Here is a 27,648-nt window from a genome sequence, read left to right on the forward strand (position 1 = left end):
ATGACAAGCATTGTCTTATGTGCATACTGTAACTGAGGATTTTATGTTTTAAATTCATTCTTTAAACGGTTGTATTCCAAGCATTCTTCTAGCGCATATGAAAACGAATAATTTTAAAATTGAGTGAAACGTTTGAATCGATTTTCTATTGTTCGAATCGTTTGCATATAAATGGCGTTAACAACGGTCTATAACAATCGATTTTATGGAATTGTCACAAGAGGAAAACAAAGCTACCCTTTTAAATACTATTTTATGTTTTATATTTCTAATATGGAATATAATTTACAATATACATACATAAATATTATATTATCTTAATATAAATCTAAAATATAAATATATTCCGATAGTCATGGTTTTATTTATCAATTTGTGTTAATTAAAAGTGTTTCGGCGATAGTAATTTTTGTTGTTGACGAATGCAAATTAAAATTGTACGTACGACCGAACAGATCGCACAGAAAACTGTCTGATCTATTTGACTACTTTAAACAAATTAAAATAATTGAAGTACATCTATTCACTTGTGAATCACCATTGCCGAGCGCTTAATCAGTCCTAAACTAGATGCATTGTCGTTGGTACCAGCCATTTCAAACAAGATCAAATCAATGAATGACATTCTCACAGAACATAGCACATTATCATTATGTATTGTTTAGTTTTTTGACATCCGACTGTGTTACGAAACCGATTCTCCTTATAATAGCGATAATATATTTCCACATATAATGGCTATTCAATTAAACTTTACGGCCAAAGTAACTTTATTTTTTGTAAGAAGTAAAGTAGATTATGTTATTAAGTTAATTATTATTTCTATATATACATATTGTAAATGTGGATGTGATTTAACGTTTAAACTGAAAAGATTATGGTTATTGGGTTTTGACGTACGTACTAAAATAATGTAATTATCGATTAAGGACTTAGTGTAGTTCAAGAAAACAGAGTACGAATTCCAAAGGCCGGCAACGCACTCGCCTCTGGCATTGAGAATGTACTTGGGTGTGGGACGGTATTACTTAACATCAGGTGAGAGTTTTCTACAAAATAAAAAAGACAGCGCGAACCTATTCCTATTAATACTCCTGTATGTCCTTTGACGTGCGGGAATCAGACTGAGCGCTAATTTTCATTTTTAACTTAGAACCGTGAACGTAAATTATTTATTTATTTTTGTTGTTTTGTATTCTAATATGTATGCTAGTACTTAGACAATATACAAAGCCGAAACATAGATAAACAATATAGATGCAACAGAAAACATAAGTAAATTTTAACACATTAATAGACAAAACCAAAAAAAATAATACTGAAATTTAACACTAAACAAATGACAATTATAATATTATTATTAATATACTTAACATTTCAAACAACAAACTAAATTTTTACTGTTAAACATAGTCAAAGTCTTCCCGCCTCTTTAAATATTTCGTCACATCCTCCTTGGTGAGGTGGAAAATATCAACATCCTTATGTATTGGCGAATTACAGGTGAATTATTATAGTAATGAGATAGTATGTATACGTTGGATGAATGCAAGTAATCGACCTATGTGATACGTATATTAGGAAACAACAGGACAAAATATGCGATTACTAAATAAAATAGTTAACAACAAATTATTTCGTTAAAACAGTCGTTAAAAATAAAATGGAAATACCTAATGTACCTAAATTGAAGCGAAAAGAGTGTCGAGTAAAAAATTGCAAGTCAAAACTTCATTAAGTAGTTTTATACCGAACTAAATCATGTTTTCATTTGAAAATGCAGATTTTCGCAAATAATTATGAAAACAATGAACGAACTGGGGAAAATGAAAACGGAACTTGAAATGCACAAATGAATATTACACTTTTGTTTTCCATTTTAAAGTCGGTCAAGTTATGCCATGGAAAAGTCTCTTACCTGTTCATTTTTAGACTGAAAAATACCTCTAATATAAACACTCAAAATGTAATTATTTTGTACAAAATAATGTCCAAGATCGAGTTGTAATGTTTGCCTACTCTTTTTATGAACACCTTCGTTCATTGGCTAATGCTCGAATTCGATATGAATTCTTGGACAGGGCAACGTTTACGCTTCATGTGGCCCTAGTTAGGAGTGGACTCGAGTCAAATTCGGAAATATATCTTAAGAACAAAAATATAAGTTAATAATGGTTAATATAAGTCATTTCAAAAATTTGGCATTTTTGCTGTACAAAATGACAATTTTAAGTCCAACTTCAGATAGTCACTTATCAATACCAATATTTTTGTTTTATTTTATCAAGAATTCGCATAGAATCGATCCAATCGTAGTTACCGCAAATCAGGAGCAGGTACAAACTTTTAGGTCGAAGGTTCGTGATCATTTGTTGCTTATAATAGGTAAGTCATCAGCCTGCTATGCCTGACACACCGCGACTTTTTGGGTTAAAGGTAGTCTTCGTAGCCCTTCGATATAACCCAATTGACCCCGTCAAAATAGAACTTTATTTAAAACAATACTAATAATTAGACGACTTTTGACAGAACTCTGATCACAAAAAAAGCATTTATCTTATAAATATATTTTATGATTTGGTTTCTAAATTAATATTTAAAATAAATTTACGGATGAATAAGCTCATATATTACAACTAGAATTAATACAACTTAAGAATGCTGTTTCTAAATTATCTACAATGCTCAAACAACTTCCATTAAACATCGCCTATTGCTCGTAATGGTGTAATCAGTAGTCCCTTTGTTGCGACGAAAATAAATGTTTGTTCGGACTGGTCCTGATTAAACGCCCTGATTCCTTTAACTGCTTGCGAAAAGGGGAATCAAACTCTGTTTTATTATAGAACAGGTGCTGTATATATATACTGTGGTGCTATATATACTGTCTTTATGTTACCATCATAAAAGTATCGCTAAATTAACTATGATTGAAGCAACTCTTAGTAATTTCCATTAACAAGGTTCGTGTTGTAATTTCGAATAAAAAAACTTTTTTTCTGACATATATGTCGTCATAATGTAAATAAATCTTCTTAACTGCCTTTTAATAATATCCATCATTTTAAATAAATTCTTATTCATAATATCCTAGAATTAAACACGCATAATAAGACAGAATCAATCACATGTTTTTGATTGTCACATCAATAATGACATCTTATAGATTGGTGCCATTTGCAGAAATTAGTTCCAATAGATTTCCGCAATATGGCAAGGTTTTTTATCATTCTACAGGCTTGATATGACATAATACTTCAAATCGAATGTCCTCAGTAGTTTTTTTTAAGAGTGGGGAGCAAACAGGGAGTAGGCTCAAATAATGTTAAGTGATGCCGACCGAGGACACTCGCAATGCCACACGGCACGTGAGTGCGTTGCCGGCCTTTTGAAAAGTTTATTATTAAGGTAATATATAATAATATTAGATAGTATTTAATTGTATTTCAATATACGTACATTATAGAGGGGTAGAGTTTGTGAGGTTGTCGAGGGTAATCTCTGGATCTACTGAACCGGTTTCGAAAAATTATTGTTCCACTAGAAAGCCACGTTATTTGAAAATATAATATTAATTTTAAACCGCAAATAGGAAATACGTTTTTATGGTCATCGGATTTGCAAAGTCGGAGAAAAAACGAACGAAAAAGTTCTTTACAAACGCTGACTTAACGATGAATACTAGAAGAAAGTTGAAGAGTTTGATAATGCCTACAAAATAGTGATAGTATATGTTTAATTATTATATAATAACAAGTTGGCCACCGCGTGTATGTATTTTTAAATGATTATCTACTGGACGAAATGTATTGCGGTTTTCGCAAATATCAATAATGATTCATGAGTATAGTTGTCCTTACTAAGCCGGTGCCACGAAGTGGTATATCATCTGACAGATTTATTAATAATAGTCATCAATGGCGCTGCAACCTTTTTTTTAAGGTCTGGGCCTCAGATCTCTGTATCTGTTTTATGATCATTTGTTAATCTAATAGACAAGCAGGTGATCAGCCTTCTAAGCCGACTAAGGCAAGCCAGTTTCCTCACTATGATTTCCTTCAACGTTCGAGCGTATGTTAAATGTGCACAAACAGAGAAAGTCCTTTGGTATACAGCCGGGGTTGAACCGACGACCTCAGGAATGAGAGTCGCACGCTGAAGCCACTAGGCCACTGTCCACAACAAATGTATTACTTTAGAATGTTTTTTTAAAGTGTGTTTTTAGATACGTCTCCATAAGCCTACATAGTATCGCGTTAAATTTTTGTCACGTTATTTAATACGTCACGATAATATGTCTTACATAGGTCGAGAAATAAATTATCTATTATATACAATTGGTTTTTGTAAGCGCTGTTTTTGTAATGTTACTTTGATGACCGTGATCGTAATTAAATCAATAAAGTTATACTTATTCTGGCGCGTTAGGGAAAATTGAGGAAAGTATTTTTTTCTACTGTTAGTGTAGTTTTTTCTACAAACGTAGAATGAGGCGATAGATATTTTTTTAAAGAGTTTTATCTTGTTACGCGAAAGATGACCTTCTAACGCGTGTACATAAGTAAACACACCTTTTTATGTTTTATTTACGTCTCATTTAATTATATTGGCATCAAACTTGGCTTTAGCGAATATGTTGATCATTTTTGATGATCACATTTTGTCTGTTATATGTTATAACACATAAAATACAATATTCTTAACATGTATTTAATTCATAGGTTTAAACACAGTGTAAACTTATGAACGTCAAAGATGTTTATTAAGAAATCAGCAAATAAAATTTGGCCACAAACAATATTATTATTTATAACTTGAATTATTTAAGTTTCTTTTTTTTTTAAAGAACAGGATACACTCTCAATGCCAGAGAGCTCCCGAGTGTACTGCATTTACGTTTGTTTCCTTTTAAATTCGTAAAAGGTCGGAAACACTATTTTCTTGAAGGGTCCTTAGAAAGATAGCCTCTGGCATCATAATTGGTTCAGTTGTGGTCAGCAACAAGGCTGGAGTGCCCTATCTGTTTCCACCGGTTTCTGTCCAGCGCCTCTTCTATGACAATGTATAGTTTTGTCGATGAGTATTTCTCTCGATCGGGATACCTGGTACATGAACGTCCACATGAGTCCCTTCTGTGTTACCAACCAAGATCAGATTCGCAAGTTCTTATTGCCTCAGCGCATTGTATGGCCGAAATAAAATACGTTTCCCTGTCGGCATATGACTTATTAAATCTTTACTAAGTACCATTTATCCAGATTTAATTGATAACAAAATTAAATGACATTAAAAATGCTAAGGCAAGTAGAATATAAAAGTTTTGATAGCAGTGTAAAACACGGGCACTATAAAAACATTACACAGTTAATATTGCAGCTGAAACTTTATGAAGTTGCTAGCAAACTGTAATGAAACTAGAAAAACCTTAATGTACCCACAGTAGACGTAACCTTTAGAGTAGAATTATATAAAAATGCAAATATTCCGACGCCATACTAAATATATTATTTTATTATGATTATTTATCCTGAAAACAAGATACCGATCTACAATAAGATATACGTATATTGACAATATTCATTGTAAGTAATAATAATTAAAAATGCATAATAGGAAATTTTAGGTCTGGGCCTCAGATTTCTATATGTGCCATATTATTAATTTAATAGGCAAGTACAGCAGCGTGGGTCAAACGCACGCCGTCAACTTTTTGGATCGGTTTTCGAGCGAATGATAAATGCGAAAGAAAGTCCATTGGTGCATAGCCGGGGATGGAACCTACAACCTCAGGGATGAGATTTGCATGCTGAAGCCACTAAGCCAACACTGCTGCTGCAATAGAAAACTAAAACAAATTTGAAAAGTTTGGACTTGGAAGTGTTTAATGCCAGCTGCTTTTCCATGCTGTGTTGATATTAAATGAAAGAATGCAGCAGCTCTGGTGTCACCAGTATAGTTCGGTAGGAATGAGAAAAACAAGATTTTAAACTAACTAAGACAACTATTTATTTATTTTATTTTTATTTATTTATTGTATAAGTGTTCTTAATATAAAAGAAGTTTATGTGGTGGAAACACAAACTGTGCACAGTTTTTCTATCCACCAGGACGTCGAACATAATTAAATCATTAACACACATATACTAAGGCCAGTGACATATAAACTGTAAATTTATAACAATCAAACCATTCAAACGATTTAAAATTGCACGTAAAACGTCATAAACAAATCTAAACACTGACGCGCCATAGATAGCCGATGCTAGAAACCTGTTCTTGTCGAGAATTCTCGTTCACATACAGGTGAGATCCTATATTCGAATATATATATATATTTTTTAATGACGTATATAGCATAATTTATAATTTTTTGACTTATGTAGTATTTTTTAAATTTAAATGTAATATTGTTTCTTGTTATATTAGTAAGAACTATTTTACTAAGTTAGTCTAATTGTACTGTTTTAACGAGAGTCATATGTCACTTTTCATCATAATGTGAAGAGATAATAAGTTAGTTAAGTCAGTAACTGAACTTATTTAAGTATATTGTATATTTAAAACTAGCTGACTCGGAAAACTTCGTACCACCTTATATGACAGTTATCAGCATTATGATTTTTTTCATAATATTTCAATGTTTTCTAATAGTTTTTCTGCATCTGAATGGTTTCGGCACGGAGATAAATACAACAAAATGAAAACCACGAAAATCCGTTTTATGTGTTCCAACAAACCCAACTTCATATATTAAGATAACTATCATAAAGTAAACAAAATTATCAATGCAGTTTTTATTTCTTATGATTTGCCTCGGTAATAATGTCGCCTTAGGAAGTTATGAGCATGACTTCCGCTAGCAGCTTTTTCAATCGTGTTAATTGATTACGTAATCCGAATATCTCGTTTCTAGGAATTGGAATATGTCTTTGATGCATTTCTCCCTTAAAGCGTGAACACAGTTTCCGCACAAACACACCCAATTGTTGCGTGTGCGTTTCCTTATCTACAATATTTTATTTAAATAGTAGAATTGCTGTTTGTGTGGGGATAAATTTTCTATTCATACAATAACTGAAGAGTAATATAATATACAACTCATTAATCTTAATATATATAAATTACGCCTCACGTTGTTTGTCCTCTATGAACCTACTACTTAACCGAATTCAATAAAATTTTCAGTTTGATCTAACATAAAAGATAGGATAGCTTATATATATATATATATATTGTACGTGTGTATGTCATTGAACTTCTCTTAAACGTTTGGTTATTCACAAATAAACCTGGCAGATAGCGCTGCAATCAGTGCTTTCATACTTTGTTTAATATCCTAATTGCTTGAAATATCATGCAAGACTATGCCTGTCGGGTCCGCTAGTATAAAAATATAATTCTTGTGAATTCGGCCAGTATAAATGTACACATGCAATAATATTCAGGGTGCGCAAGACTCGCGTAAATGGCACTGCAAGCAATTGCTTACCACGCCGAGTGTTAGTTATTATTTGGCTCCCGCAGCCTAAATCTCTCCAACATTTCCACATTAAATATACAATAAGGACGTTACAAATATATCGTAACAGTAAGGTCCCTCCTTACCTCTAACTTGTTCAAAATTCAAAAACAAAATAATACCATATCCAAGAGAAACAAAGTTGGATACATAGCTGGATAAAATGGGTACACTCCATACAACCTCATGTAAATGTAATGTGCGCTTAGATAATTCTGTAAGTATATAACTAAAAAATAAGAAGTATTTAACATTAAGTACGAATTGAATTTACCCACTGAATAGTCACACACTATGTGGTTACGTCCCAAAGTTAGGTACAATGTGAAATTTAAATATTCTCTAGAGAAAACTTTGTGCTGCATTAACGATTCTATGTAAACGAGACTTATTAAATGTTATGACATTTAAAGTTTCTGTAATTATCGTTCGCTTTCGTTTTTTCGGTATTTAATACTACTAGTCCTACTAATAAATACAATTGTCGAATAACTGGGATAATTATTTATTCCAACACACAAATATACAGTATTTACAATATTCTTAACTAAAATTAATAGATAATTAAAATAAATTTAAAAAGTTTGATCCCTGTGGCAGTGTACCTTAAACGCTGGCAGCATTTCCTCGATGTATTTCGATACTTATTCGTTGAGCGGGTAGACCACCAGCTCTGTGGCCACGGGTATTACCAGCCGCCTACTTTATTGCCTAATTGCCATTACCATTAGCTTTCGACCGCAGCTTTTATAGGACATAGGACAAACGAACAGGAGGCTCACCTGATGTTAAGTGATACCGCCGCCCATGTACACACCCAGTGCCAGAAAGCTCGCAAATGTGTTGCTGGCATTTTAGGAATTGATACCCTCTTATGTTGAAGGAGCCCAAGTCGGATTGGTTCGGAAATACTTGGGCAGCTGGTTTCACATAGTTTGCGGCGAAAAGATATCTTAAGAACCGCTCTAACAGGCGTTCGCCTGTAGTTTGGGTAGGATTTCTCAACAATAATCTCCATATTTCAGTAAATTTACATAGCTAGGCTGGCTTGGTTATCCAGGACTTTACGCACAACGAACCTAGTGTGAGTCTAACTACAGAAACTAAGTCCTTACGAACCTTTAACCTTTTCTCGTGACTGGAGTATGAATATTTTATTAGATAAATTAATTTGAACGAGATAACGTCTTATAAATCGATGAACGCCGGCAGTGTGCAAGTGCGAAAAAAATTTTGACTTAAGAAAATAACGACAATTGGGGGACCTTAAATATCACACTGGTATATAAAATGTGAATAAGTTGTTAATAACACATTGTTGTTGTAAATAATCTGTATAAATTAAGTTAAAAAGTTTGAATTAACGATTAATTTAGTGATAATAATTGAATTCAATTCATAATTGTATTATTAAGTGTTATAACGTATCGATTGGTTCAAAAAAATTCAAAAATTCTTTATTTGTTCAGATACATGTACAATACAATTCAGATAGAGGCCTCCCTAGTAAGTCAGAGACCTGTGACAGGGAAGCTTCGCTCTTCTTTAAATCAACCAACACAATTGGTTAAAAAAAAAATAAAAAAAAATAAATAAAAATAAACAAATATATGAATATATTATGATGACTATGTAATGTGTTTGTGAAAGACGAAACAAATGTGTGCGCGTGTTGCATGAAAAGATGGATTAAGGAAAAAATTATAATAGATGATTTAACAATGCTTCTGTTTTGTTGTAGTTAAGTGTACCGAGCCAATGGTTTAAAGTTGTTTTACATTTATGGTATGTAAGATTATGAAAGCTAAGGGTTTTATTTAAACTATTATAGAGATAAGCTGAGCGATTGTTGTATTGATTACGTGCAAAGATTGTCTTGCAAATTGTGTAGCTTATTATATTATGTTGGGTCCTTTTTTGAGGTGTGTCTGTTTTATGTGGAGAGGTTGCGTGTCTCCTAAGGACACAACGGAGAATATAGAGCTGGCGTATGGTCAGTAGTTTGCAAGACTTGTACAACTCTTCAGTTGGAAAACTTTTATTTTTTAGTAACATTATTTTTATAATTGCTCTCTGAGCTCTTTCAAGTTCTAGAACTTTGGTTTTCGCACAACCACCCCACACTGTGATACAGTAGGTGATAACAGATTGAACTAATGCTTTATACACGGTATATATGATGTTTGGTTCCGCTACATGACGTAGATTGCAAAAAATCCATTTCATATAGCTTAAAAGGACTTAACCAATTTTTTTTTACAAGCTCTTTTACTACATAACGCTTTATAAAACCATAATTTATAGAGACAAAATTTTCCTAATAACGGAATTTTCTAACAGTAAATACAAAAATTTAATGCTACACTTGCAATACTCAATTTAAATATAATTTTATGACAACAAAATGGCGATGACAGCAATTTTACGATTCCATAAAAAGAACAATTACGCAAAGAGAATTCTCAATACGATTCGGATTTACGAGAAATGTCAGAGCAACTTTTATCACAGTTTTTCAACTGTCACTTTTTTTGAATAAAAAATGGAGAAGTGCTGAGGACTTACATGATTGTAGGTATTGGTTCGCGTTTGAGCTACGACAAAGTATCCATTGTTTGCATGTGAGTAAAACATTTCTATGAAAATAATCAAATCAAAAAGGATTCTTCAAATTCTACTTTTTTTTCTACTGGAGCTGACCATGAAAGAAACTTAGTGTACAACTCTGATACTCCTATGGGACGTTATCAAATTACAAATTATCATTAGCAGCACTAACACAGTGATGCAGGCGCAGAACTGACAGCTTGATCTTCCTATCTGAGGCATCTTTGTCCACGTGAAGAATCGGGGGCGTACCTGAATCATATACAACTCCATACATGGTGACAGGACTATGCTACTGTTCACTGTACCAACACAGCCGCTTCAAAGAGGCCCTCGAAAATTAACAACCTACTAGAGCCTCAGCGGTATAGCATATGGAGTCGACAAAGTGTGCGCTCCATAGATGGCAGAAGACAGGCGAAACTCCTCCTTCCATCTCTCAAATGGGTAGGATAAGCACCCGCTCTTTCTCTCACTCTGCAGCATCCTTAGGAAGCATTATTTGCTCGCAGATGGAAACCATCGCATTCCAAGCGTCACTGCTACCAAGCATTTCAAAATAACACTTAACATAGAGAAATCGCTACCTAACACTGAAGGCGGAAGGTCAAGGCGGAACCGTGGCCATTGAGGATACTCGGATAGTATATGTTGCGCGTCTTCATCCGCCATACAAACAACACGGCGTTGGCTAAAAATTAAGTCTGATCAAGTCAGAACTAAAAAACTACCGAACTGGTTTGAATGTATTATATAAATATATATATATAAATCTCCTGTCACGATGTTTGTCCGCGATAGACTTTAAATTAAATTGGCACACCGTGAGCAGTCTGGTCCAACTTAAGAGATAGGATAGCTTAGATCTTTAATTATAGTCGCAATTTTATTTTATTGCAAATTATTTATCTATAATTAATTGACAGTCACAATTATCTGTTAACTCCAAAAGATTCTAACAGATGTCGAAACTTTTCGACTGGATTGAGAAAGTAATCAATAGATGGCACTGCTATGGTAAACCAACAAACGTGTCATATAAGCTACAATTCAATATCATGATTACCACGTGTTATTGAGGCTAAAGTATAAATTAAATTTATTTTGTAGTAAACGAAATACCGTTAAATTCAATTATTTCTACGTTTCTTAATTTTTGGTTTTAGCCTAGCCAACCACATGTTACTTAGACCGAAGTGTAAATCAAATTAAAATTATAGTGACGATAGTACAGTGCAATTATTCTTTCGTGTCGCGGTATTAAGGCTAACTAAAACCACATTAAGGAGAAACGAAGTTCGCGGGGGCAGCTAGTATATCTATATATGATTGATTAATAAAATCATGGTTCTATTGACGGTTTAGTAATAAGTATAAAAACGGGTCCAAAAAATCTTGCGAATCTGTATGTGCTAAAAATAGTTTAACCATTCAAAATTTTCACCGAACTTCGCAGTAAAGTATGGCTATCAAAATCCTATCAACGTGAATCGTACAAGCTATATCAAGTCCCTTTTCACCCTTTTAGGTACTCTAAGTAATGCCAATATATTTAGCTGTATACACTATACACCCATAAATTGCGCATACACTTAACGTGACGTACGACCCGGATAACCGGGTGAGAATGTGCCGGGCATCCATCACAGCGCACCGGTTAGCCGGATTAGATTTATACCTCGTTTGGTTGGCAACGCTCCAAGAACCAATGTTGCCAGACTAAAGATCAAAATGCTGGTATCATGAGTTTTACTGGAATTAATAAAAAAATTGAGCTTGGAGTTGAATTGTGCTGTATACCATTTTTACAAAAGTAGAATAGGTTTTCTAAAATTACGTGCTTTATAAGTAAAAAACGTTCCAGTAATTCAATGAACAATGATGATTACATATCTAACAAAATAAAATGTTTTCTTGAGAATTGTATCAAACTTTTCAAGAAACGCTGGCAACACCGAGTGCAACAGACCGGGTTTTGCTATAACCCGGTCAGTGCGCCCGGATAAAATTTTTAAAGCGAATTACCGTTAAATTTTAAATTTGGAACGGATTTAACGTAATTCAAGAAGAGATTTCACGCTCCGATAGAAGATTGCTTTTTTATGGATCACTACCTCGTGTGGAGTTGGGATTCTGATATCTGAATATTTATTTTAATTTGTTGAATTGACTGTACCACAAAGAACAGTTCGGTGGCCATACACAATCTTATACTAGAATAATAAGTCCTGTGTACATACCTCGTTACAATATCTTCTTACCAGGAATAAAGTTATACAATATTATCAGCCGTAAGGATTTGGAGAAATTATATTAGTTTGGGAACAAAGAGCGGTTAGACTGATGCTAATACCTTGCCTCACGATAGTTCTCAAAAACGCACTAAACACTCACTATACAATTCTCAATTCAAATAGTGGACTTTTATCAATTATTATTAACAAAAAGTATATATCAAAATAAAACTGAGTCTCAACTAATAAATGTGACGATCGGCCGAGAAAAAATATTTGGGATCACCCTCATCAAAAATTATTAAATTGAAACTATGTATTTTGATCATTGACATAGAATTATATTTAATTTCAAATCAGAATGGTATGATAATAATTATTCAGCAATTGTGTATGTAATATACGTTTGACTTACCTAACCTACAATAAAATAAAAATATAAAAAAATTCAATAGAATTTGATTCAATACTTGAAAATATTTTTTAAAATTTTTTGCTCATTATATTTTCCTACCGAGCATGGAATGTAACTATTCTTATTCCTCGCCTACGAATAAATTTTCAAAGGATTTATTCTCTTTAAATAAATCCAATCTTAGAAACAAAGAAATTCCGTGTTGAAACCGCTTTAAAGACGTATTGTTAAATAAAATAACACTCTAAAATATATTATTTACGGCCATACCGAATTATCTTACGAAATATATTTCTTTATATAGTTAACAGTCATTCAGCCGCATATTTGTGCATTTATATAAAACAAGACCATACGAAAATTCTTTGTTTTTTAACCCTAAAAAAGGTTTTACGCAGTCCCTCCCTTCGGCATTTCAGTCATAGACAATTTAATTCCCTGACCCACATAATACAAAAGCCTCTACACACACTCCAACTGAATACCTATTCACACTACGTTTTTCACTGTTTTTCATCTGAAAATTCCGAGCTTAATGTCGAAAATTGTACTTAAAGCAATAAATATTTTCATTCCACGAATATTTTACGTTCCGTAAATAGGTCATTGGAATATACATTAATTAAAATTTATTCGGTTTAATTAACTTTCGCGGTTATTTTGTTACGACACCTTCCTCAAATTTACTATAAATTTTTGAACACGTAAAACTATACCTACGGTCAAGGCAAACAACCTGACAGTCGTAATTACAAAAGACACCTACTAGCCTAAACAAAAATATTCTCAAACCCGACCAGAGCGCTAAAATCTCCAGAGGGCAGAAAAAAATTATCTTAATATATATAATACTTTATTTTAATGTGGAGCAAAACATTAACGGATTAGTACCCTAGAGACGAAAAACGAAGCAGAAGCCGACAAAGCCAAAGATGCTACAACTGGAGAAGAGTCGCAAGGGATAGAGAACTGTGGAAAGGGTTACAGGAGGCCTTTGCCGAACTTCGAGATATACTGTACAAGACGTACTTCGGAATATAATGTTTATATTACGATTATTATTAATTGACTATACTATTTTGATTAGATCTAGATTTGTTAATATTGGAACGTTGTGTTTTTACTACTATTTAGTATTTAATGACCCCCATGGTCATTAGAAAAAATATTTACAACACTATATGTTCGTGTAGCATTAGATGGCAATGGTAACAATATTCTCATACTTGTAATTAAATTGAAATTTATAATAAATTTAGCATAACGATAATTGTTAAAATATCTAAAAAAATATTTACTTCGGGTTAGGAAAGGTACTGTATGTTATCCATAGCGAGCAGATGAGGCTGTTGGGATTTAGTGGGTAGGTGTCCATTGCACCGTACGGACTGAACCCCGCACTCCCCGCGTCTCTTTTAAATAGTTGCCCCGGCGTGGGGGTCAGTAAATTGATTTCCCAACAATAAAAATAAATTTAAAAAAAGTTCTGCATTTCATAAATCGTGATACATGTAATACAGAACACTGAGGTGTTTAGAAACATTTTTGTCGTTTTACTTATTAAACGTAAAACACACATACAACAAATAGAATCGTTCCTCACATACTTTTGTATATCGTCTTTATTTTCCAATACCTAAAATCTAAATCCAAATCTTAAACATTGTAATGCATTGTTAAACTGAATTAATACATTTTTATTCATTTAATACACATACTAGGTATGGTTAAGAAATGGATACATGTATTTTACGGTAAACAATATCAGATTTATTGGCATCAGTTTCATCTGATGTTGGCACGTAATATTTATAAAAAACACAAATAAATAGTACATTTACGTAGGTTTATGATAAGTACCAACTTTAAAAGCGGCTTGAAACGTCTTAAACATTGCCTAACCATGATACTTCGCAGACATCTATAACTTTGTTACGAGGTCGAAGTACAAAAATCAGTTCATCAAAAATCTAAATACGGGGAGCGAGCGTGAAGGTTTCCCCTACTACAAACACAGCCAAACTATCTACTTTCTTTACTATGTGAATTTCTTGGCATACCCGGGTATAACCGGGTCATATCGCTAAAACAATTCGTGGTATCGCCAAGCTACGTCCCAAATTCAATTATATTAAACATCTACCTTATTGCAGCGTTGGCGTTGTTCCAACATTCATGATAGACTGCATTGTCCAGTTATCCGGGTATCTGGTTATATCCGAGTGTATTTAACCGGGTTTATTTGTGCGTTTAATCGATAGTGCTCAAGTGTATTATAATTGAATGGCTGTGATAAAACGTGGCGTCTGTTTTTTACGTGTAACAGAGTCGTTTATTAAGATTTAATATTTATTGAGGCAAAGTCGTGAAAATTTAAGTTACGATTTTTGATTATTAAGCTTTTATTACTTATATTACGCCAAAAAGACGAACTCCTTTCGAACGTCCATTCTTCGGTAATAAAATCTCCAGAATGATTGACGCGGAGATTCTCAAACTTTCACGATACAAACTTATCAAAAGTATTAAATATAACAGCAGGACTCTGGACTTCCATCCCACATAATCCTTGTTACGAATTATGGCGTAATAGCATAATAATATTTATACTTTAGTCTGATGCATTTATGTAACAGCTCATATACATACACGTACATTATTTTTCTGCAGACCACCACAGCAGAGTATCTGTTCCTATCGTGGGGACTAGCGTCTATATGTAGCTACCATGTAATTTTGTATTATAGTCGTAAGATTTTTAACCCAAAGTAAATAAATGTTATAAGATATTTGTATATAAATCATTTACATATAATCAAGGCTGCCTAACAAATGTTAATTGCTTTAGGGCCAAGCCCTTATTCTAATTTCATATTGAAGTACTAAGTACTTGAAATATTAATACCAACCCCAATTCGTCTAGTATTATAAGAACCCTAGAGGCCTTTCACAGCTAAATTTTTGATGTTTCAATTAAAACTGGGCAAAGTGGGTCGCTGTAAATCTAAGTTGTCATGGAAGCTTGTAATGATCTCGTGAGACTTAGAGGTTAATTATACACTTAAAGGGTTCAAAACAATTTAAAATATACGGGGAAATAGTAATTCCTTTGATGGTTTTGAATTTTACAGAGTAAAAGTAGCCCCAAGGGATTATGAAAAATATTTTACCGGAAATCAAATTCAGAAAAAGAACCATCGGACTACTGTCAGACCGGAAGTTTTAGTTTTTTGTTTTAAATTCTAAAACTCGTTCTGAAAACGAACTAGCTAACGAATACAACGAAAAAGGAATGGGTTTAGTCTTTCGAGCATAAGTTAATTATCTGTTGTAACTGTAATTTTGTCTTATTTGATAATTATTTTGTCTTTTTGCATTAATATGATATTACATATACATATGGGTAATACTTTATCGGGTAGTTCAATAAAAATTGTATATTTGGAAGACTGTTCAAAATATCTGCATTAATTAATCAGTTTATTAATTATTTATTAGACTACTTGAGGGTTTTATGGTTTCGTATGGTGCAACGTCAAACAATAAAATCATGCTTTGTCACTTTTTAAGTGACACGAGATTGAAATGGACAGAAATCTACAGTTACTTGAGGCTTGTAACTTCTTAATGAATGTGGTGATCTGTGCCTAACTTTAAGCAACATAAAAACCAAGAACTATTTTTATATGCATTTGTCGATATCCTAACAAGACTGCTACATTAATACAATAGATTAATATTAGTCTGTTAAATAGAAAATAAAAATGTAATTTACAGCGTTGAGATACGTTCAGCTCTAGCTTCATCGTCATCAAATGATTATAATTAGGTACCGGTTTACAGTACCAGCTAAAGACACGTCAGAGAAATAGTACACAAATATTAAAAATATGAAAGACAGAAAAGAAAATCTTTATCTGCCTGTGTGTGGGAAAAAATACAAAGGATAAAACACAAAATACACTAAACAACAATAAAACTGCTTATAATTATGAGACGATTTAGCAGCTTAAATATAAATTATATCCACTGTATTAAACAAACAATCACGAGCCTAAATTTGTACACCCAAATAAACGAAAATCCGGTTAAAACGAAATTGTAATTGTCGTCTGAGTGAAAATGTCATCAATCACAATTTGCATTCCTCTAGAGGAAATTGTAAGAAAGGTAACAACATATTTAAAACATATTAGCTGTCCCTTAACACAATTTTACATTCCAATTCGAAAATAGATGTCATTTATCACACACGTACACGGCTTAAACCGGATAACTCCTTGGTGTATACCCGGCCACCCGGCAACGTTCATCCGGTTCATCTGTCGTGATTAATGTAATTTTCTATTTCTCGTGGAATTGTTGGTATTTGTGCAATTACATTTCGAAAATGATTATGGAAATATCCGTAAAGGTTATATACGTATTGTCTTACATTGAAAGTGTTTAATTTACCGATTTTTAAACGTATGATACGATATTTATACTATGCTTATAAAATGTAAAGATTATATTTTTAGATACTAACAAAACGTATGAGTAAATAAATGCAACAAAACAAACCAGATAAATCGTATAATACGGAGCGAAACAGAACAAATATGAACAAAATAAGAATTGAACTTACAAAGGTTTTTGTTATCTGTTATCCGTTATGGGATTTCTCATTAACGGTCCAGCTTTATAGGTACATAAACTGGACCCTTCTGCGAAAAATATTCAAGAAAATAAAATCAAGATTTTTTTTGTAGAATACTTTATGTAACATCTCCCTAAGGAAACGTTAGGAAAACTTACGAAACTTAAAGTTTGTGAATTACAAGTGTTTTCTCGAATATTACTATCAAAAAGAGTCTTTGATCGGGACGGTATAAAGGTTGTATGAAAATAAGTAAATATATACATTAAATTAAAAGATTGAGCGATTATAAATTTTTATAATCGTTATTAAACAAATTAATAATTCAACTCTATGGCCAGGTGAAAAGTTATTTTGGTTGTTGTTTACGGTTCACTTTTAGTTAAAATTCTCAAATACAACCTTTTATCATTTGTCTCATATCATTTTGCTAAATTGTTATACGATCCCTTAAATTATAGTGCCGTGCCTTAATACAGCTATTTTCTAAGGCTCAGCATGGAATTGAATTTATGAAATAAAAAAATAATAAACACAGACGTCATTACTTTTTAATATACATTTAATAGATTATTTTTTAATACTTTTTTATTTCATCTTAATTTTCTAGTTGTAGCTGAATACATTACAAATCGAAAACTCATACTAGAAATTCCAGACGTCAGTTCTACAGGTCTAAAAATAATAAAATATATATTGTATATTATAAATAAGTAATTTACGATAAACATAAGTTGCAGTATGAATAAAATTCCGGATACGTAGGGAATAAATTACAAGTTAGAGTTAGAAGATACAAAATAAACATATCCCGATTCCTATCTAAACAAAGCCTGATTTCGGTCCAGTATACGCTTTACTCTTATCATAGAGGAGTTCTATTAACTTTACGGTTTATAAAGGCTTGATAAAATCATATAGTTATACTAGCTGCCCCCGCAAACTTCGTTTCTCCTTGATGTGGTTTTGGTTAGCCATAATACCGAGACACGAAAGAATAATTTCACTGTATTATAGTCACTATAATTTGAATTTAATTTACACTTCGGTCTAAGTAACACGTGGTTGGCTATGCTAACACCAAAAATTTTAAAAAGTAGAAATAATTGAATTTCACTGGTATTTCGTTTAATACAAAATAAATTTAATTGTTACTTTAGCCTCAATAACACGCGGTAATCATGATATTGAATGGTAGCTTATATTACACGTTTATCGGTTTACCATAGCAGTGCCATCTATTGATTACTTACTCAATCCAGTCGAAAAGTATCGACATCTGTTAGAATCTTTTAGAGTTAACAGATAATTGTGACTGTCAATTAATTATAGACAAATAATTTGCAATAAAATAAAATTGCGACTATAATTAAAGATCTGAGCTATTATATCTCTTAAGTTGGACCAGACTACTCGCCTCGACCTACGGTGTGCCAATTTAATTTAAAAATGTCAAAAAAAAACTTCAACTCGATAATTTTGTTAATATTGTATAAGGACCATGCGAATTCATCAAACTTAACTTTTTGACTTCCCCAGGCGTAAGTCATCGATCGGCCTTTTATTAAAAATTTTATTTTATTATAATTAACTCAAATTAATTAAAATACAATGCGGCAAAATTCCATCATCAGCCTTCCAGGCACAATGGGTATTTTCGAACCAATAAGATATAGAGGCCCTCAACAACAGAGCGTACCATTCCGTGAATACACACCCGCTAGCCCACAGCATCCATTGGAGGCCGATTTCAGAAACCTGCTAGTTTACTTCCTGTCCCATAAAAAAATACATGTGGCAATATTCATTCAACTGTCATAAAACCAGTAGTCTGGACAATACAAATTATCGCGTGCAGAGTTTGTTCCTGAATAGTTTGTTCAACACCGGAACCATGTATATCATTGCATTGTCTTCGGAAACAATAATTAATATCGTATTAAATTTATGTACTGCGTGCGTTGTAAATGTATATATTATAATAGCTGGTGACCGTGAGTCGATTTTAAATACAAATATCTTAAAAATCTTATTGCAATACATCGAAAATGAAATGAATGAAACATAATATTGTTTTAAAAAGTTGGCGTATATATTTAGTAAAAAAATACTGCTGTAAAATCTGCTGGAATAGAATGAACACGATTCGAAAGTCAGACGAAAAAATCTTATATTAGACAATCTTATTATTAAATTTATTAAATACAGCGGTTGGCATAGGCTGATAACCTACTAGCAAATTCGATTGACAAATGATCATGAAACAGATACAGAAATTTGAGGCTCAGACCTAAAAAGTTTTAGCGACATTGATTAATCGCTAAATGGCAATCCTATTCAAATACGTGTCTTTGATTTTCTTATTTGGTGATTACTTCATCAGTAATTATTTACTTTTTTACACATAGTATATGATTGAAAACGACATGCATTTTCGAGGATTCCTACACAAAATTTATACCTTTATACGTACTTTTTCAGAGCTTTGCTTACTTTTGCTTACAAGGAGAAGGGGGGAATAAATTGCAGTAAGTAGGTAAGTAAAAAAGCTTATGTGCCTAATCTTCGACTTTTGGGTCTACGATAAGGTCACATTGTTATGTACATTAATAAACTTCATTCACCTGGGTATTGGTTTGTTGTTTCCACTGTGCTTATTTCGTCATACCCATAGCGGATAGAAGTTCTACGCTTATTTTTCTTTTACAATAATAATTCGTTACTTTAATATGTAATGCCACATGCGGTGTATTTTAATAAGTTACTATTAGTAACATGGGATAAAATATATGGATTACGTTCCCAACAATTACGATTATCGTAACCCAATAATATTGTATATAGTATTGGTTCCGATTCATGTGTTTAATCATAAACATAATGGTAGCAAGAGGTAACGTTTATAACAAAAAAGTTCTTCTCGTCCGTTTGACGTCCTTAATGTAAGAACTGACATTAAATTACCAACGTTAGTAAGTTTGTACATTGTGGCATCTATATGAATAAATTATGTTTTGTTTTGATTCATAATAAAAGCTGTTAAATGTGAGATATCCATTTGACCACGGGGTTGAAAGTCGCACTTAAACCAATGTTAGATACATTGTGATATACCAGGAAGTCATAACGTAGCTCTTAGAGTTTACGCTACATTGTAACAGTGCTACGAACTAAAAATCTACGAGAGTGCTACGCCGTATCAATGGCAGGGCGTAGCTGTAAATATTCACCGCTATTTTTTTGTTTAAATTGCGCGCAGAATAGTAAATCTATTTCCTCACAACAATATAATGTTATTGATTTAGTTTTATAAGACAGCTTAGCAATATCCATTTATTAGAAAATTACAAATGTCATAACATGCTTTAATTTTTTTTTCAAAAGCATACAACTTTCATTTCTGATTGCGTTTGAATGCCGGCCAACCAAAATGTTTTTATATATTAACAATTTATGCTTGTAAGGTACAGGAAAATATTGTGAGGAAATTGACTGGAAAATAAAGCTAAAAATCAGTCAGTGTCAGGGACTAAAAGGCTTCTTGCCTTAAAAGATATGACGCAAAAAGTATCTACTCTGTGAGGTATAGAGTAGATACTGGAGCATTACAAGACTGCACCTATATTCATACTAATATAATAAAGAGGTAAAGTTTGGGAGGTTTTAAGGGGTAATGCCGGTAGAGGTATTTCCAAACTGAAACGACTTAGTGGTCTTCCAGCAATGAGCGTACCATTCCCTGAAAAGTCAGCAACATACTCGCTAGCCCCCGTCATTGTCTATGGGCGGCGGTTATCACTTCATTTAAAGTTCTGCCAACCCACCTGCTCGTTTGCGTATCGACCCATAAAAAAACTTTTGAACCGTTTAGAAATTATCTTACCAATAGAATGTTATGGTATTTGCGAGATAAGGTATATTTAAACCCGATTAAAATACGTTTTTGTGGTAGTCGAATTCGCCCAGTACTTCGAAGAAAAAACGGTCGAACGGAAACGTTTCTTACGAACGTTAGCCTTAACGATGAGAGATAAATAATTGAGTACTAGAGAAAAGTTGTATAGCCTGATAAAACCTACAAAAAATTCAGCGACAATCATAAGTCTTTCACCTCATCTATCTATCTGTTTGTTCGCGAAAAACTCAAAACTACTATCACTACTATATACAATTCGTGGGGATGGTTTAGGTTTATAATTTTCTAAAGTTTACGGGTCACGGTTGCCCGAACAAAGCCGGGACAGGAGGATAGTATATTATTAACGTAATTATATATGATATATTCTTATTATGTTTTTTTTTAATTCATATTATCTAAATGGAAATTACAAAAATGAACGCACATTTTAAATCTACGTAAAATCGCACATTCCATGTTAAAATTGAAACTTTGGTACTTTATAATAAATGAAATTACTTTAAACCTAACAAAGAATTTAAGTTATTTTTCAAAGAAATACACTAAAGGAAAACTGGTTACGGCTACTTTGAAGTTATTAAAGTACGAGACTTTAAAATGGTTATACTTTTCTTAAAACTTATTCTTAGCTGATGCTCGTGTTTCTGTTAAAGACTCAAATTTCATCCTTCCCGTTTAGACGTAACTTCAATTAAAAGAAACGTGCCTACGTTACTTGCTTTTCTTCTAAAGTGTTTAATGTCTCTAAAAAACACTATTTATTTTATTGTGGCGTCTTCAACGAGGTGTAAGAACATTTTTTATATGTATAACTATTTCAAATAATATTGTATAAGACCAAATATAAAATAATAGTTGGTCTTATTTAATACGAATTATATGTACTGGTAATTTGTAATTTTATTATGTTTTTAACTTTTCGCAATATCTTCCCTTTTAAAATTTTATTAGTAATAAAGGAAAAATTATTGAATGTGATAAAATAATGTCAATGCAAATCAATCAAAATTATATATTTTTTTAATTCATAGCATTTTCGTGGAATAACGATGTTATTTCATATAAATGTAAGTTTACATTTGTAAAGCTCTCAAATACGCAAATATCTTTTAGTAACTTAAAAAAATAACGTTAATTAATTTAATTTCCAAAAGTTTCTTATTCAAGTACTAAAAAATATTGCTAGATAATTTATCAAATTAATAACAAATAAAATAAACTAAACTTAATCAAATACTGATGAATTAAGCATTAAATATCGGTGACCTGTACCTATAAAACAAGGAATAAATAACAACTATTGTAAATAATATGGATTTTATTGTTAATTTGTCGGTCAAATATTAAAGCTTCTAGGTAAATATTAATTATCTACATTGTTGTCCAGGTAGAAAAACTAATAAATCACGAAAGGGTAAAACAATCAATCACAGACAAAAACGCTGTAAACGGTTACTGTTATAAAAAAAGAACAACTCACCAGCAACCAGGACCACAGAGAATAGAAGAACAATTAAAAACTTGTATTTTGACATTTTTATCGTGCACAGAACACAAGCTTACAACATGGCGCGCGTGCGGTCGCGTTGGCGGCGAACAGACGTGTGGCCCCTCTCTCCCAGCCCTGGGAAAAATGTTATATAATGTATAGGACGGCGGGCGATACTTAGCCTATACGTGATTTGTAATAAAATAGATCAAATTGAAAGATTAGGCATCGAAATTCACTAAAAGATTATCGCAGAGCTTTACAATATGAATGATTCTGAAATTGAGTTGACAAAGAGTAAATAATGTCTATTAAAATTTTTAATGAAACGTATAACCAATTGTTTGTGAAATTTTTAACCGCAGCTTGAAAGATACTTGTAGTAACTTGAATTGCTGAAGCCCTAATAAAGACCTACATTATCCCTTTCTAAAGACATCGTTAACTTTAACGTTTATAAATATTAGCTACGTTCTTGCCAGCACTGTTGCAGGCAGGCTCTGGAGACCGATTCGATTTTCGGCGAGAAGAAAAGAAACAAGAAGAAGGTTGAGGTTGATATGTTACATTAAAATTTAAATAAACATAGACAAAATTATTTTTACTTGATTTTGTAGGATTCTGTTTTTGTCACTTGCTTCCGATAATTAGTTAATATATAAAACACAACATAATATGTATAATAGTTAACATTATAGAAGTAACGATACAATTTTAATGGAAGATTTAGCTCCGTGTGCCTATTATACACTGTTCGAAAATAATTTATGTAAACAAATAAAATTGTTTAAAAAGTTGAAATGTTAAAGACGTTGAACTGACTAAGATCCTACTCATTGCAAAAGTTTGCGCAGATTTGAAACATAAAACAAATTGTATTTGTAATATTATAATGTAATCATGCTGATTTTATTTACGAAATGTTACACCGTCAATATGTCTTCAATTACGGTAAATGCACTCTTCTAAGCGGACTAGCGAATTTGCAGAGACAAGCCGTAGGACGTGGCTCTCACTTCAGTTAATTTTGTCTTCAACTGAACGAAATACGTAAGAGGGGTATTGAGATAATCCAATAAAATCGGCGGATTTCAAAGCGATTACAAAACTTACGCTGCGCTTCACTCAACGAAAACTCTTTGCAAAAATATGCCTCTACCGCGTACGCGCGGTATGTCTCTACTACCACACCCCACTTAATAGCCCGGCGGGTTACCAATTTGTGTTTAAAATTTTAAAATCGACGCTGAGACACTATTTAAATTCTTAAAGTAAATAATAAATGACTTTTTATTAGAAACAAACGGCCAGGAGGCTCACCTGACGATGATACGGCCGCGCATGGACACTAACATTGCAGGAAGGCTCGCAAGTGCCATAGCGGCCTTTTAATAATTAGTGCGAACTTTTCTTCAAGGACCCTAAATCGAATTGGTTGGAAAATATTAATTCGTTTAACAATTCAATCACGACTCAACTATGCCTGACGGAGTTCTTGTTGCTTCAAGTCGTCTTCTAAAAGCACAAATATTTCTTGTACTCAAAATCATTTGAGAAGCAAACTCAAGTATTTTAAGTATAAAATATATTTTATATAAACAATAAATATATTTATTTCACTGAAGTTGGTTTTATGGCGTGTTGTCGTAATTTTAAACTGCCAAAAGGTGGCAGTTTATAATTATCTTAGTGTAGTCATAGATAGTTTTTTCTCCTCTTCATAACATTATGGTAACATGAAACTAAGGTGATTTTTGATTTCGTTTACTACTTCATATTTTATTTTGCTATTATTCTAAAACTTATGAAAATAACGCCATCTATCGAACGTAAGAGTAAGCTACAAACAATTATTATGCATAGTTCTATTTGAAGTGACGCGTAGATGGCGCACAATAGATAATTTAAAAACAATTTTTATAAACAGTCGGAAGGAGTGTTGTTTCGTCGTATTTTTCTTACAAGCTATAAACATGTGTGCATTCTATATGGATGCAGTCAGATATATAATCCACTCCTGTCCATATCGCGATTTGATCAGAAAGTCAAAAACGACTAGCCAGAATGTGTTGTCGGAGACTAGGCGGAAATTATGATACATTTATTTTCGTTTACATTCGTCCATCTGTCCAAAAAATTGTGTAAAACTTTAGTACAGGAAACAATTGATAATACAATGATGTAATGACTAAGCCGTGACTCATACATTCGACGTAGTTTGTCCCTTGTGTTGTTATTTGTGTTTCTTATGGTACGTATTTTAAAACTACATATATATATTTAGATTTCATTTAACTTGTAAGATATTACTTTTATTAGTCATTGTACAGATCAAAATATTTTGTTGTTTCTGTTGTTTTAATAAATAATGAAGTAATCCAACTTATTTTTTGCTTGTCGCTACATACATACAATGATGTCTAACTACATAGCCTACATAATTTTATTAACCTTTATTTAATTATACGCAAAACAATTTAACTTGACTTTTCTAGATTCTAACAACGTGTTAATTTTTTTTACGAGAAGTCAGAAACAATTCAATTTGGATAACTTATTCAAACGGAATGAATAATGGTTAATTAAAACAACTTAAACGATTACTTCGTTCCTTAATACTTTTAAAAATATATGTTAAGAGCCTGAATAACGCTGTTCACCTTCAACGAACAAGAGTTGATCAATATAGGAAAAAACCCTAATAAATACCCAAGGCAAATATTCGCCTAGCTATACCAGAGTTTGCCAACGTGGGGCCCACACTCCACAATGGGCTAATTTTATTGTTAACGGCGTTATTTCAATTAGGTTTATGTTTTGAAAATTAACTAACCACTATTTTTTAATATTCAATATTATGTATGTTATATAGCGGGGCACAAGAATTTTAGATAGAGCTTGACCCTACAACGAGTAAAATAATGATTATTGTCAAAATAGTCAAGGCAAAGTCACATATATAAATTTAAAAATAATAATTTATCATAAAAAGTGTTACGCATCGAAATCTATTTATTTTATATTCCTTACTGAAGTGGCAATACGATAGAAAACTCTATTATACAAAATTTAAATAAAGAATATAATATAACATATAAACAAAACAAGAAAAACAATAATGCAACTATTACAAAAATATAGTAAAACTTATACCACTTCTCGCTTCATCAAAAATCATAGATTTAATGTTTAGGAATATTATTTATGTATACACACTAACTTAACACACAATTACTAATAGCTTACATTTTAGTGTCCAACGTTATCGTAGTGAATATTTTTTTGTCTTATACGTGTGTATATTGCGTATAATAAACTAAGGGCAAGCAACGCGAACTTGTAAGTCTCGTTTCTGAATGTCGCCCTGAGGTCACTGGACCTTACGACATCAGACCATACAAACCTATTAATTCTAAACATTGTACCTTGTAGGAATGTTGCTGAGGCTAACCATCATGTGGTTCGTGTGTGTGGTAGCAAGAATCCTTGAAACGACAAACTCGCCACCCTTAGAAGAGGTATCCACGGTGACAAAGGAGAAATGTGATTTGGAGACGAATAATTTTTGCGGTGTCTTTAACAACACGAATCCACAACATCAGTTTTATAATCAGGGATGATTTAATAAAATGTATTTTTTTTAATTGGTTTTATTTTAACCCCCAATATCATATATATCACGCTAATTGGAGCGTTTCAACTAAAATACTATTTTATTCCTTCTACCGTTTTATATCAAGAGAGACGAGAGGACTTAGAAGAGTTCAAGTTGATTTGAAGAAAAGGATTAAAAGTTATTACCATGCTAAAAAATTAATACGAATCTAGATTTTATTACAAACCTGCAAAACTATACTTTATAAAGACATAATTAATAACGTTTAAGACATTTATGTGGTAGAACTGTTCTCAAAACGAGCCTAACAAAAATAATATTGCTCATTAATTTCTTGCAGGCGCCAATATTTACAAAGTATAGCGTAAACTTGCTCTGTAAAATAAAATATCGAGAAAATTTGGCAACTGCATATATTAAAACAGAATAACAAACAAGCATAGTTGTTGAGTATAATTTGTTACCATAGCGATACTAATACTCTGCCTATTGAGGAATAACAAAGAACGGTTTCCATACTGTGTACTTGATAGAAACATTAAGCGATACACACCTGGGATCTAAAGGACCTCAGAGTTGAGAATCCCTATCCTCTTTCATCATTAATTATTTATTGTAATACTGAGCTTTAGTTAAAACAAAAGTTTATACTGTTTTTACTACATACAACTGTCTATCACCCACTTATCTAGGTATTCATCTTAATTGAATAATGCTCCATCAGTTAAAACATAGTATATGTAGTAGAACATAGTAGAAGTATATATATATATATATATATATATATATATATATCTAGTAACTACCGAGGAATCCAACATGGCATGGTACCTGCATCTAGCAAACTATTTAATCACCTTCCCAGAGGTCACAGCACACTACCGTAATGCTTTCAAATGTGAAATTTTTAAAGGCACCGTGCCCTTGGAGTTTTTGAGATACAAACTTATAATATAACATATTGAATAACGTAATTTTATATATTACGAAATTAATTAAAACAATATAAACTATTGAGAATTATTTATTTTATAACAGTTGATATGATTTAGCAAGAGTGTTGGGATAGAGGTTTCAGCGTGTGACTCCCATCCCTGAGGTCGTAGGTTCGTTCCCCGTTCGTGCACCAATGGACTTTCTATGTACGCATTTAACATTCGCTCAAACCGTGTAGGAAAACATCGTGAGGAAACTGGCTTGTCTTGGATCC

The 27,648-nt window shown here is 32.3% G+C and overlaps 1 protein-coding gene and 1 long non-coding RNA gene across 5 annotated transcripts in view; one reads left to right on the top strand and one right to left on the bottom strand.

The window, feature by feature from the left end:
• The window catches only part of LOC123707539, a 68,662-nt gene extending 45,732 nt beyond the window's left edge, over window positions 1-22,930 (bottom strand). For all 4 annotated transcript variants that reach the window (XM_045657660.1, XM_045657659.1, XM_045657658.1 and 1 more), the window contains exon 1: window positions 22,814-22,930. In XM_045657660.1, coding sequence (XP_045513616.1) covers window positions 22,814-22,868 — 55 coding nt within the window. In that variant the 5' untranslated portion in view covers window positions 22,869-22,930. The remainder of the gene's footprint in view (window positions 1-22,813) is intronic.
• A 1,860-nt stretch (window positions 22,931-24,790) lies between these two features.
• Window positions 24,791-26,466, top strand: LOC123707290. The gene is made up of 2 exons (XR_006753470.1): window positions 24,791-25,073; window positions 26,255-26,466. It is a non-coding gene; the product is annotated as an uncharacterized LOC123707290 (long non-coding RNA).
• The last annotated feature ends 1,182 nt before the right edge of the window (window positions 26,467-27,648 follow it).

The sequence above is a fragment of the Pieris brassicae genome, chromosome 3 (genome assembly GCF_905147105.1).
Source record: "Pieris brassicae chromosome 3, ilPieBrab1.1, whole genome shotgun sequence".
Taxonomy (NCBI): domain Eukaryota; kingdom Metazoa; phylum Arthropoda; class Insecta; order Lepidoptera; family Pieridae; genus Pieris; species Pieris brassicae.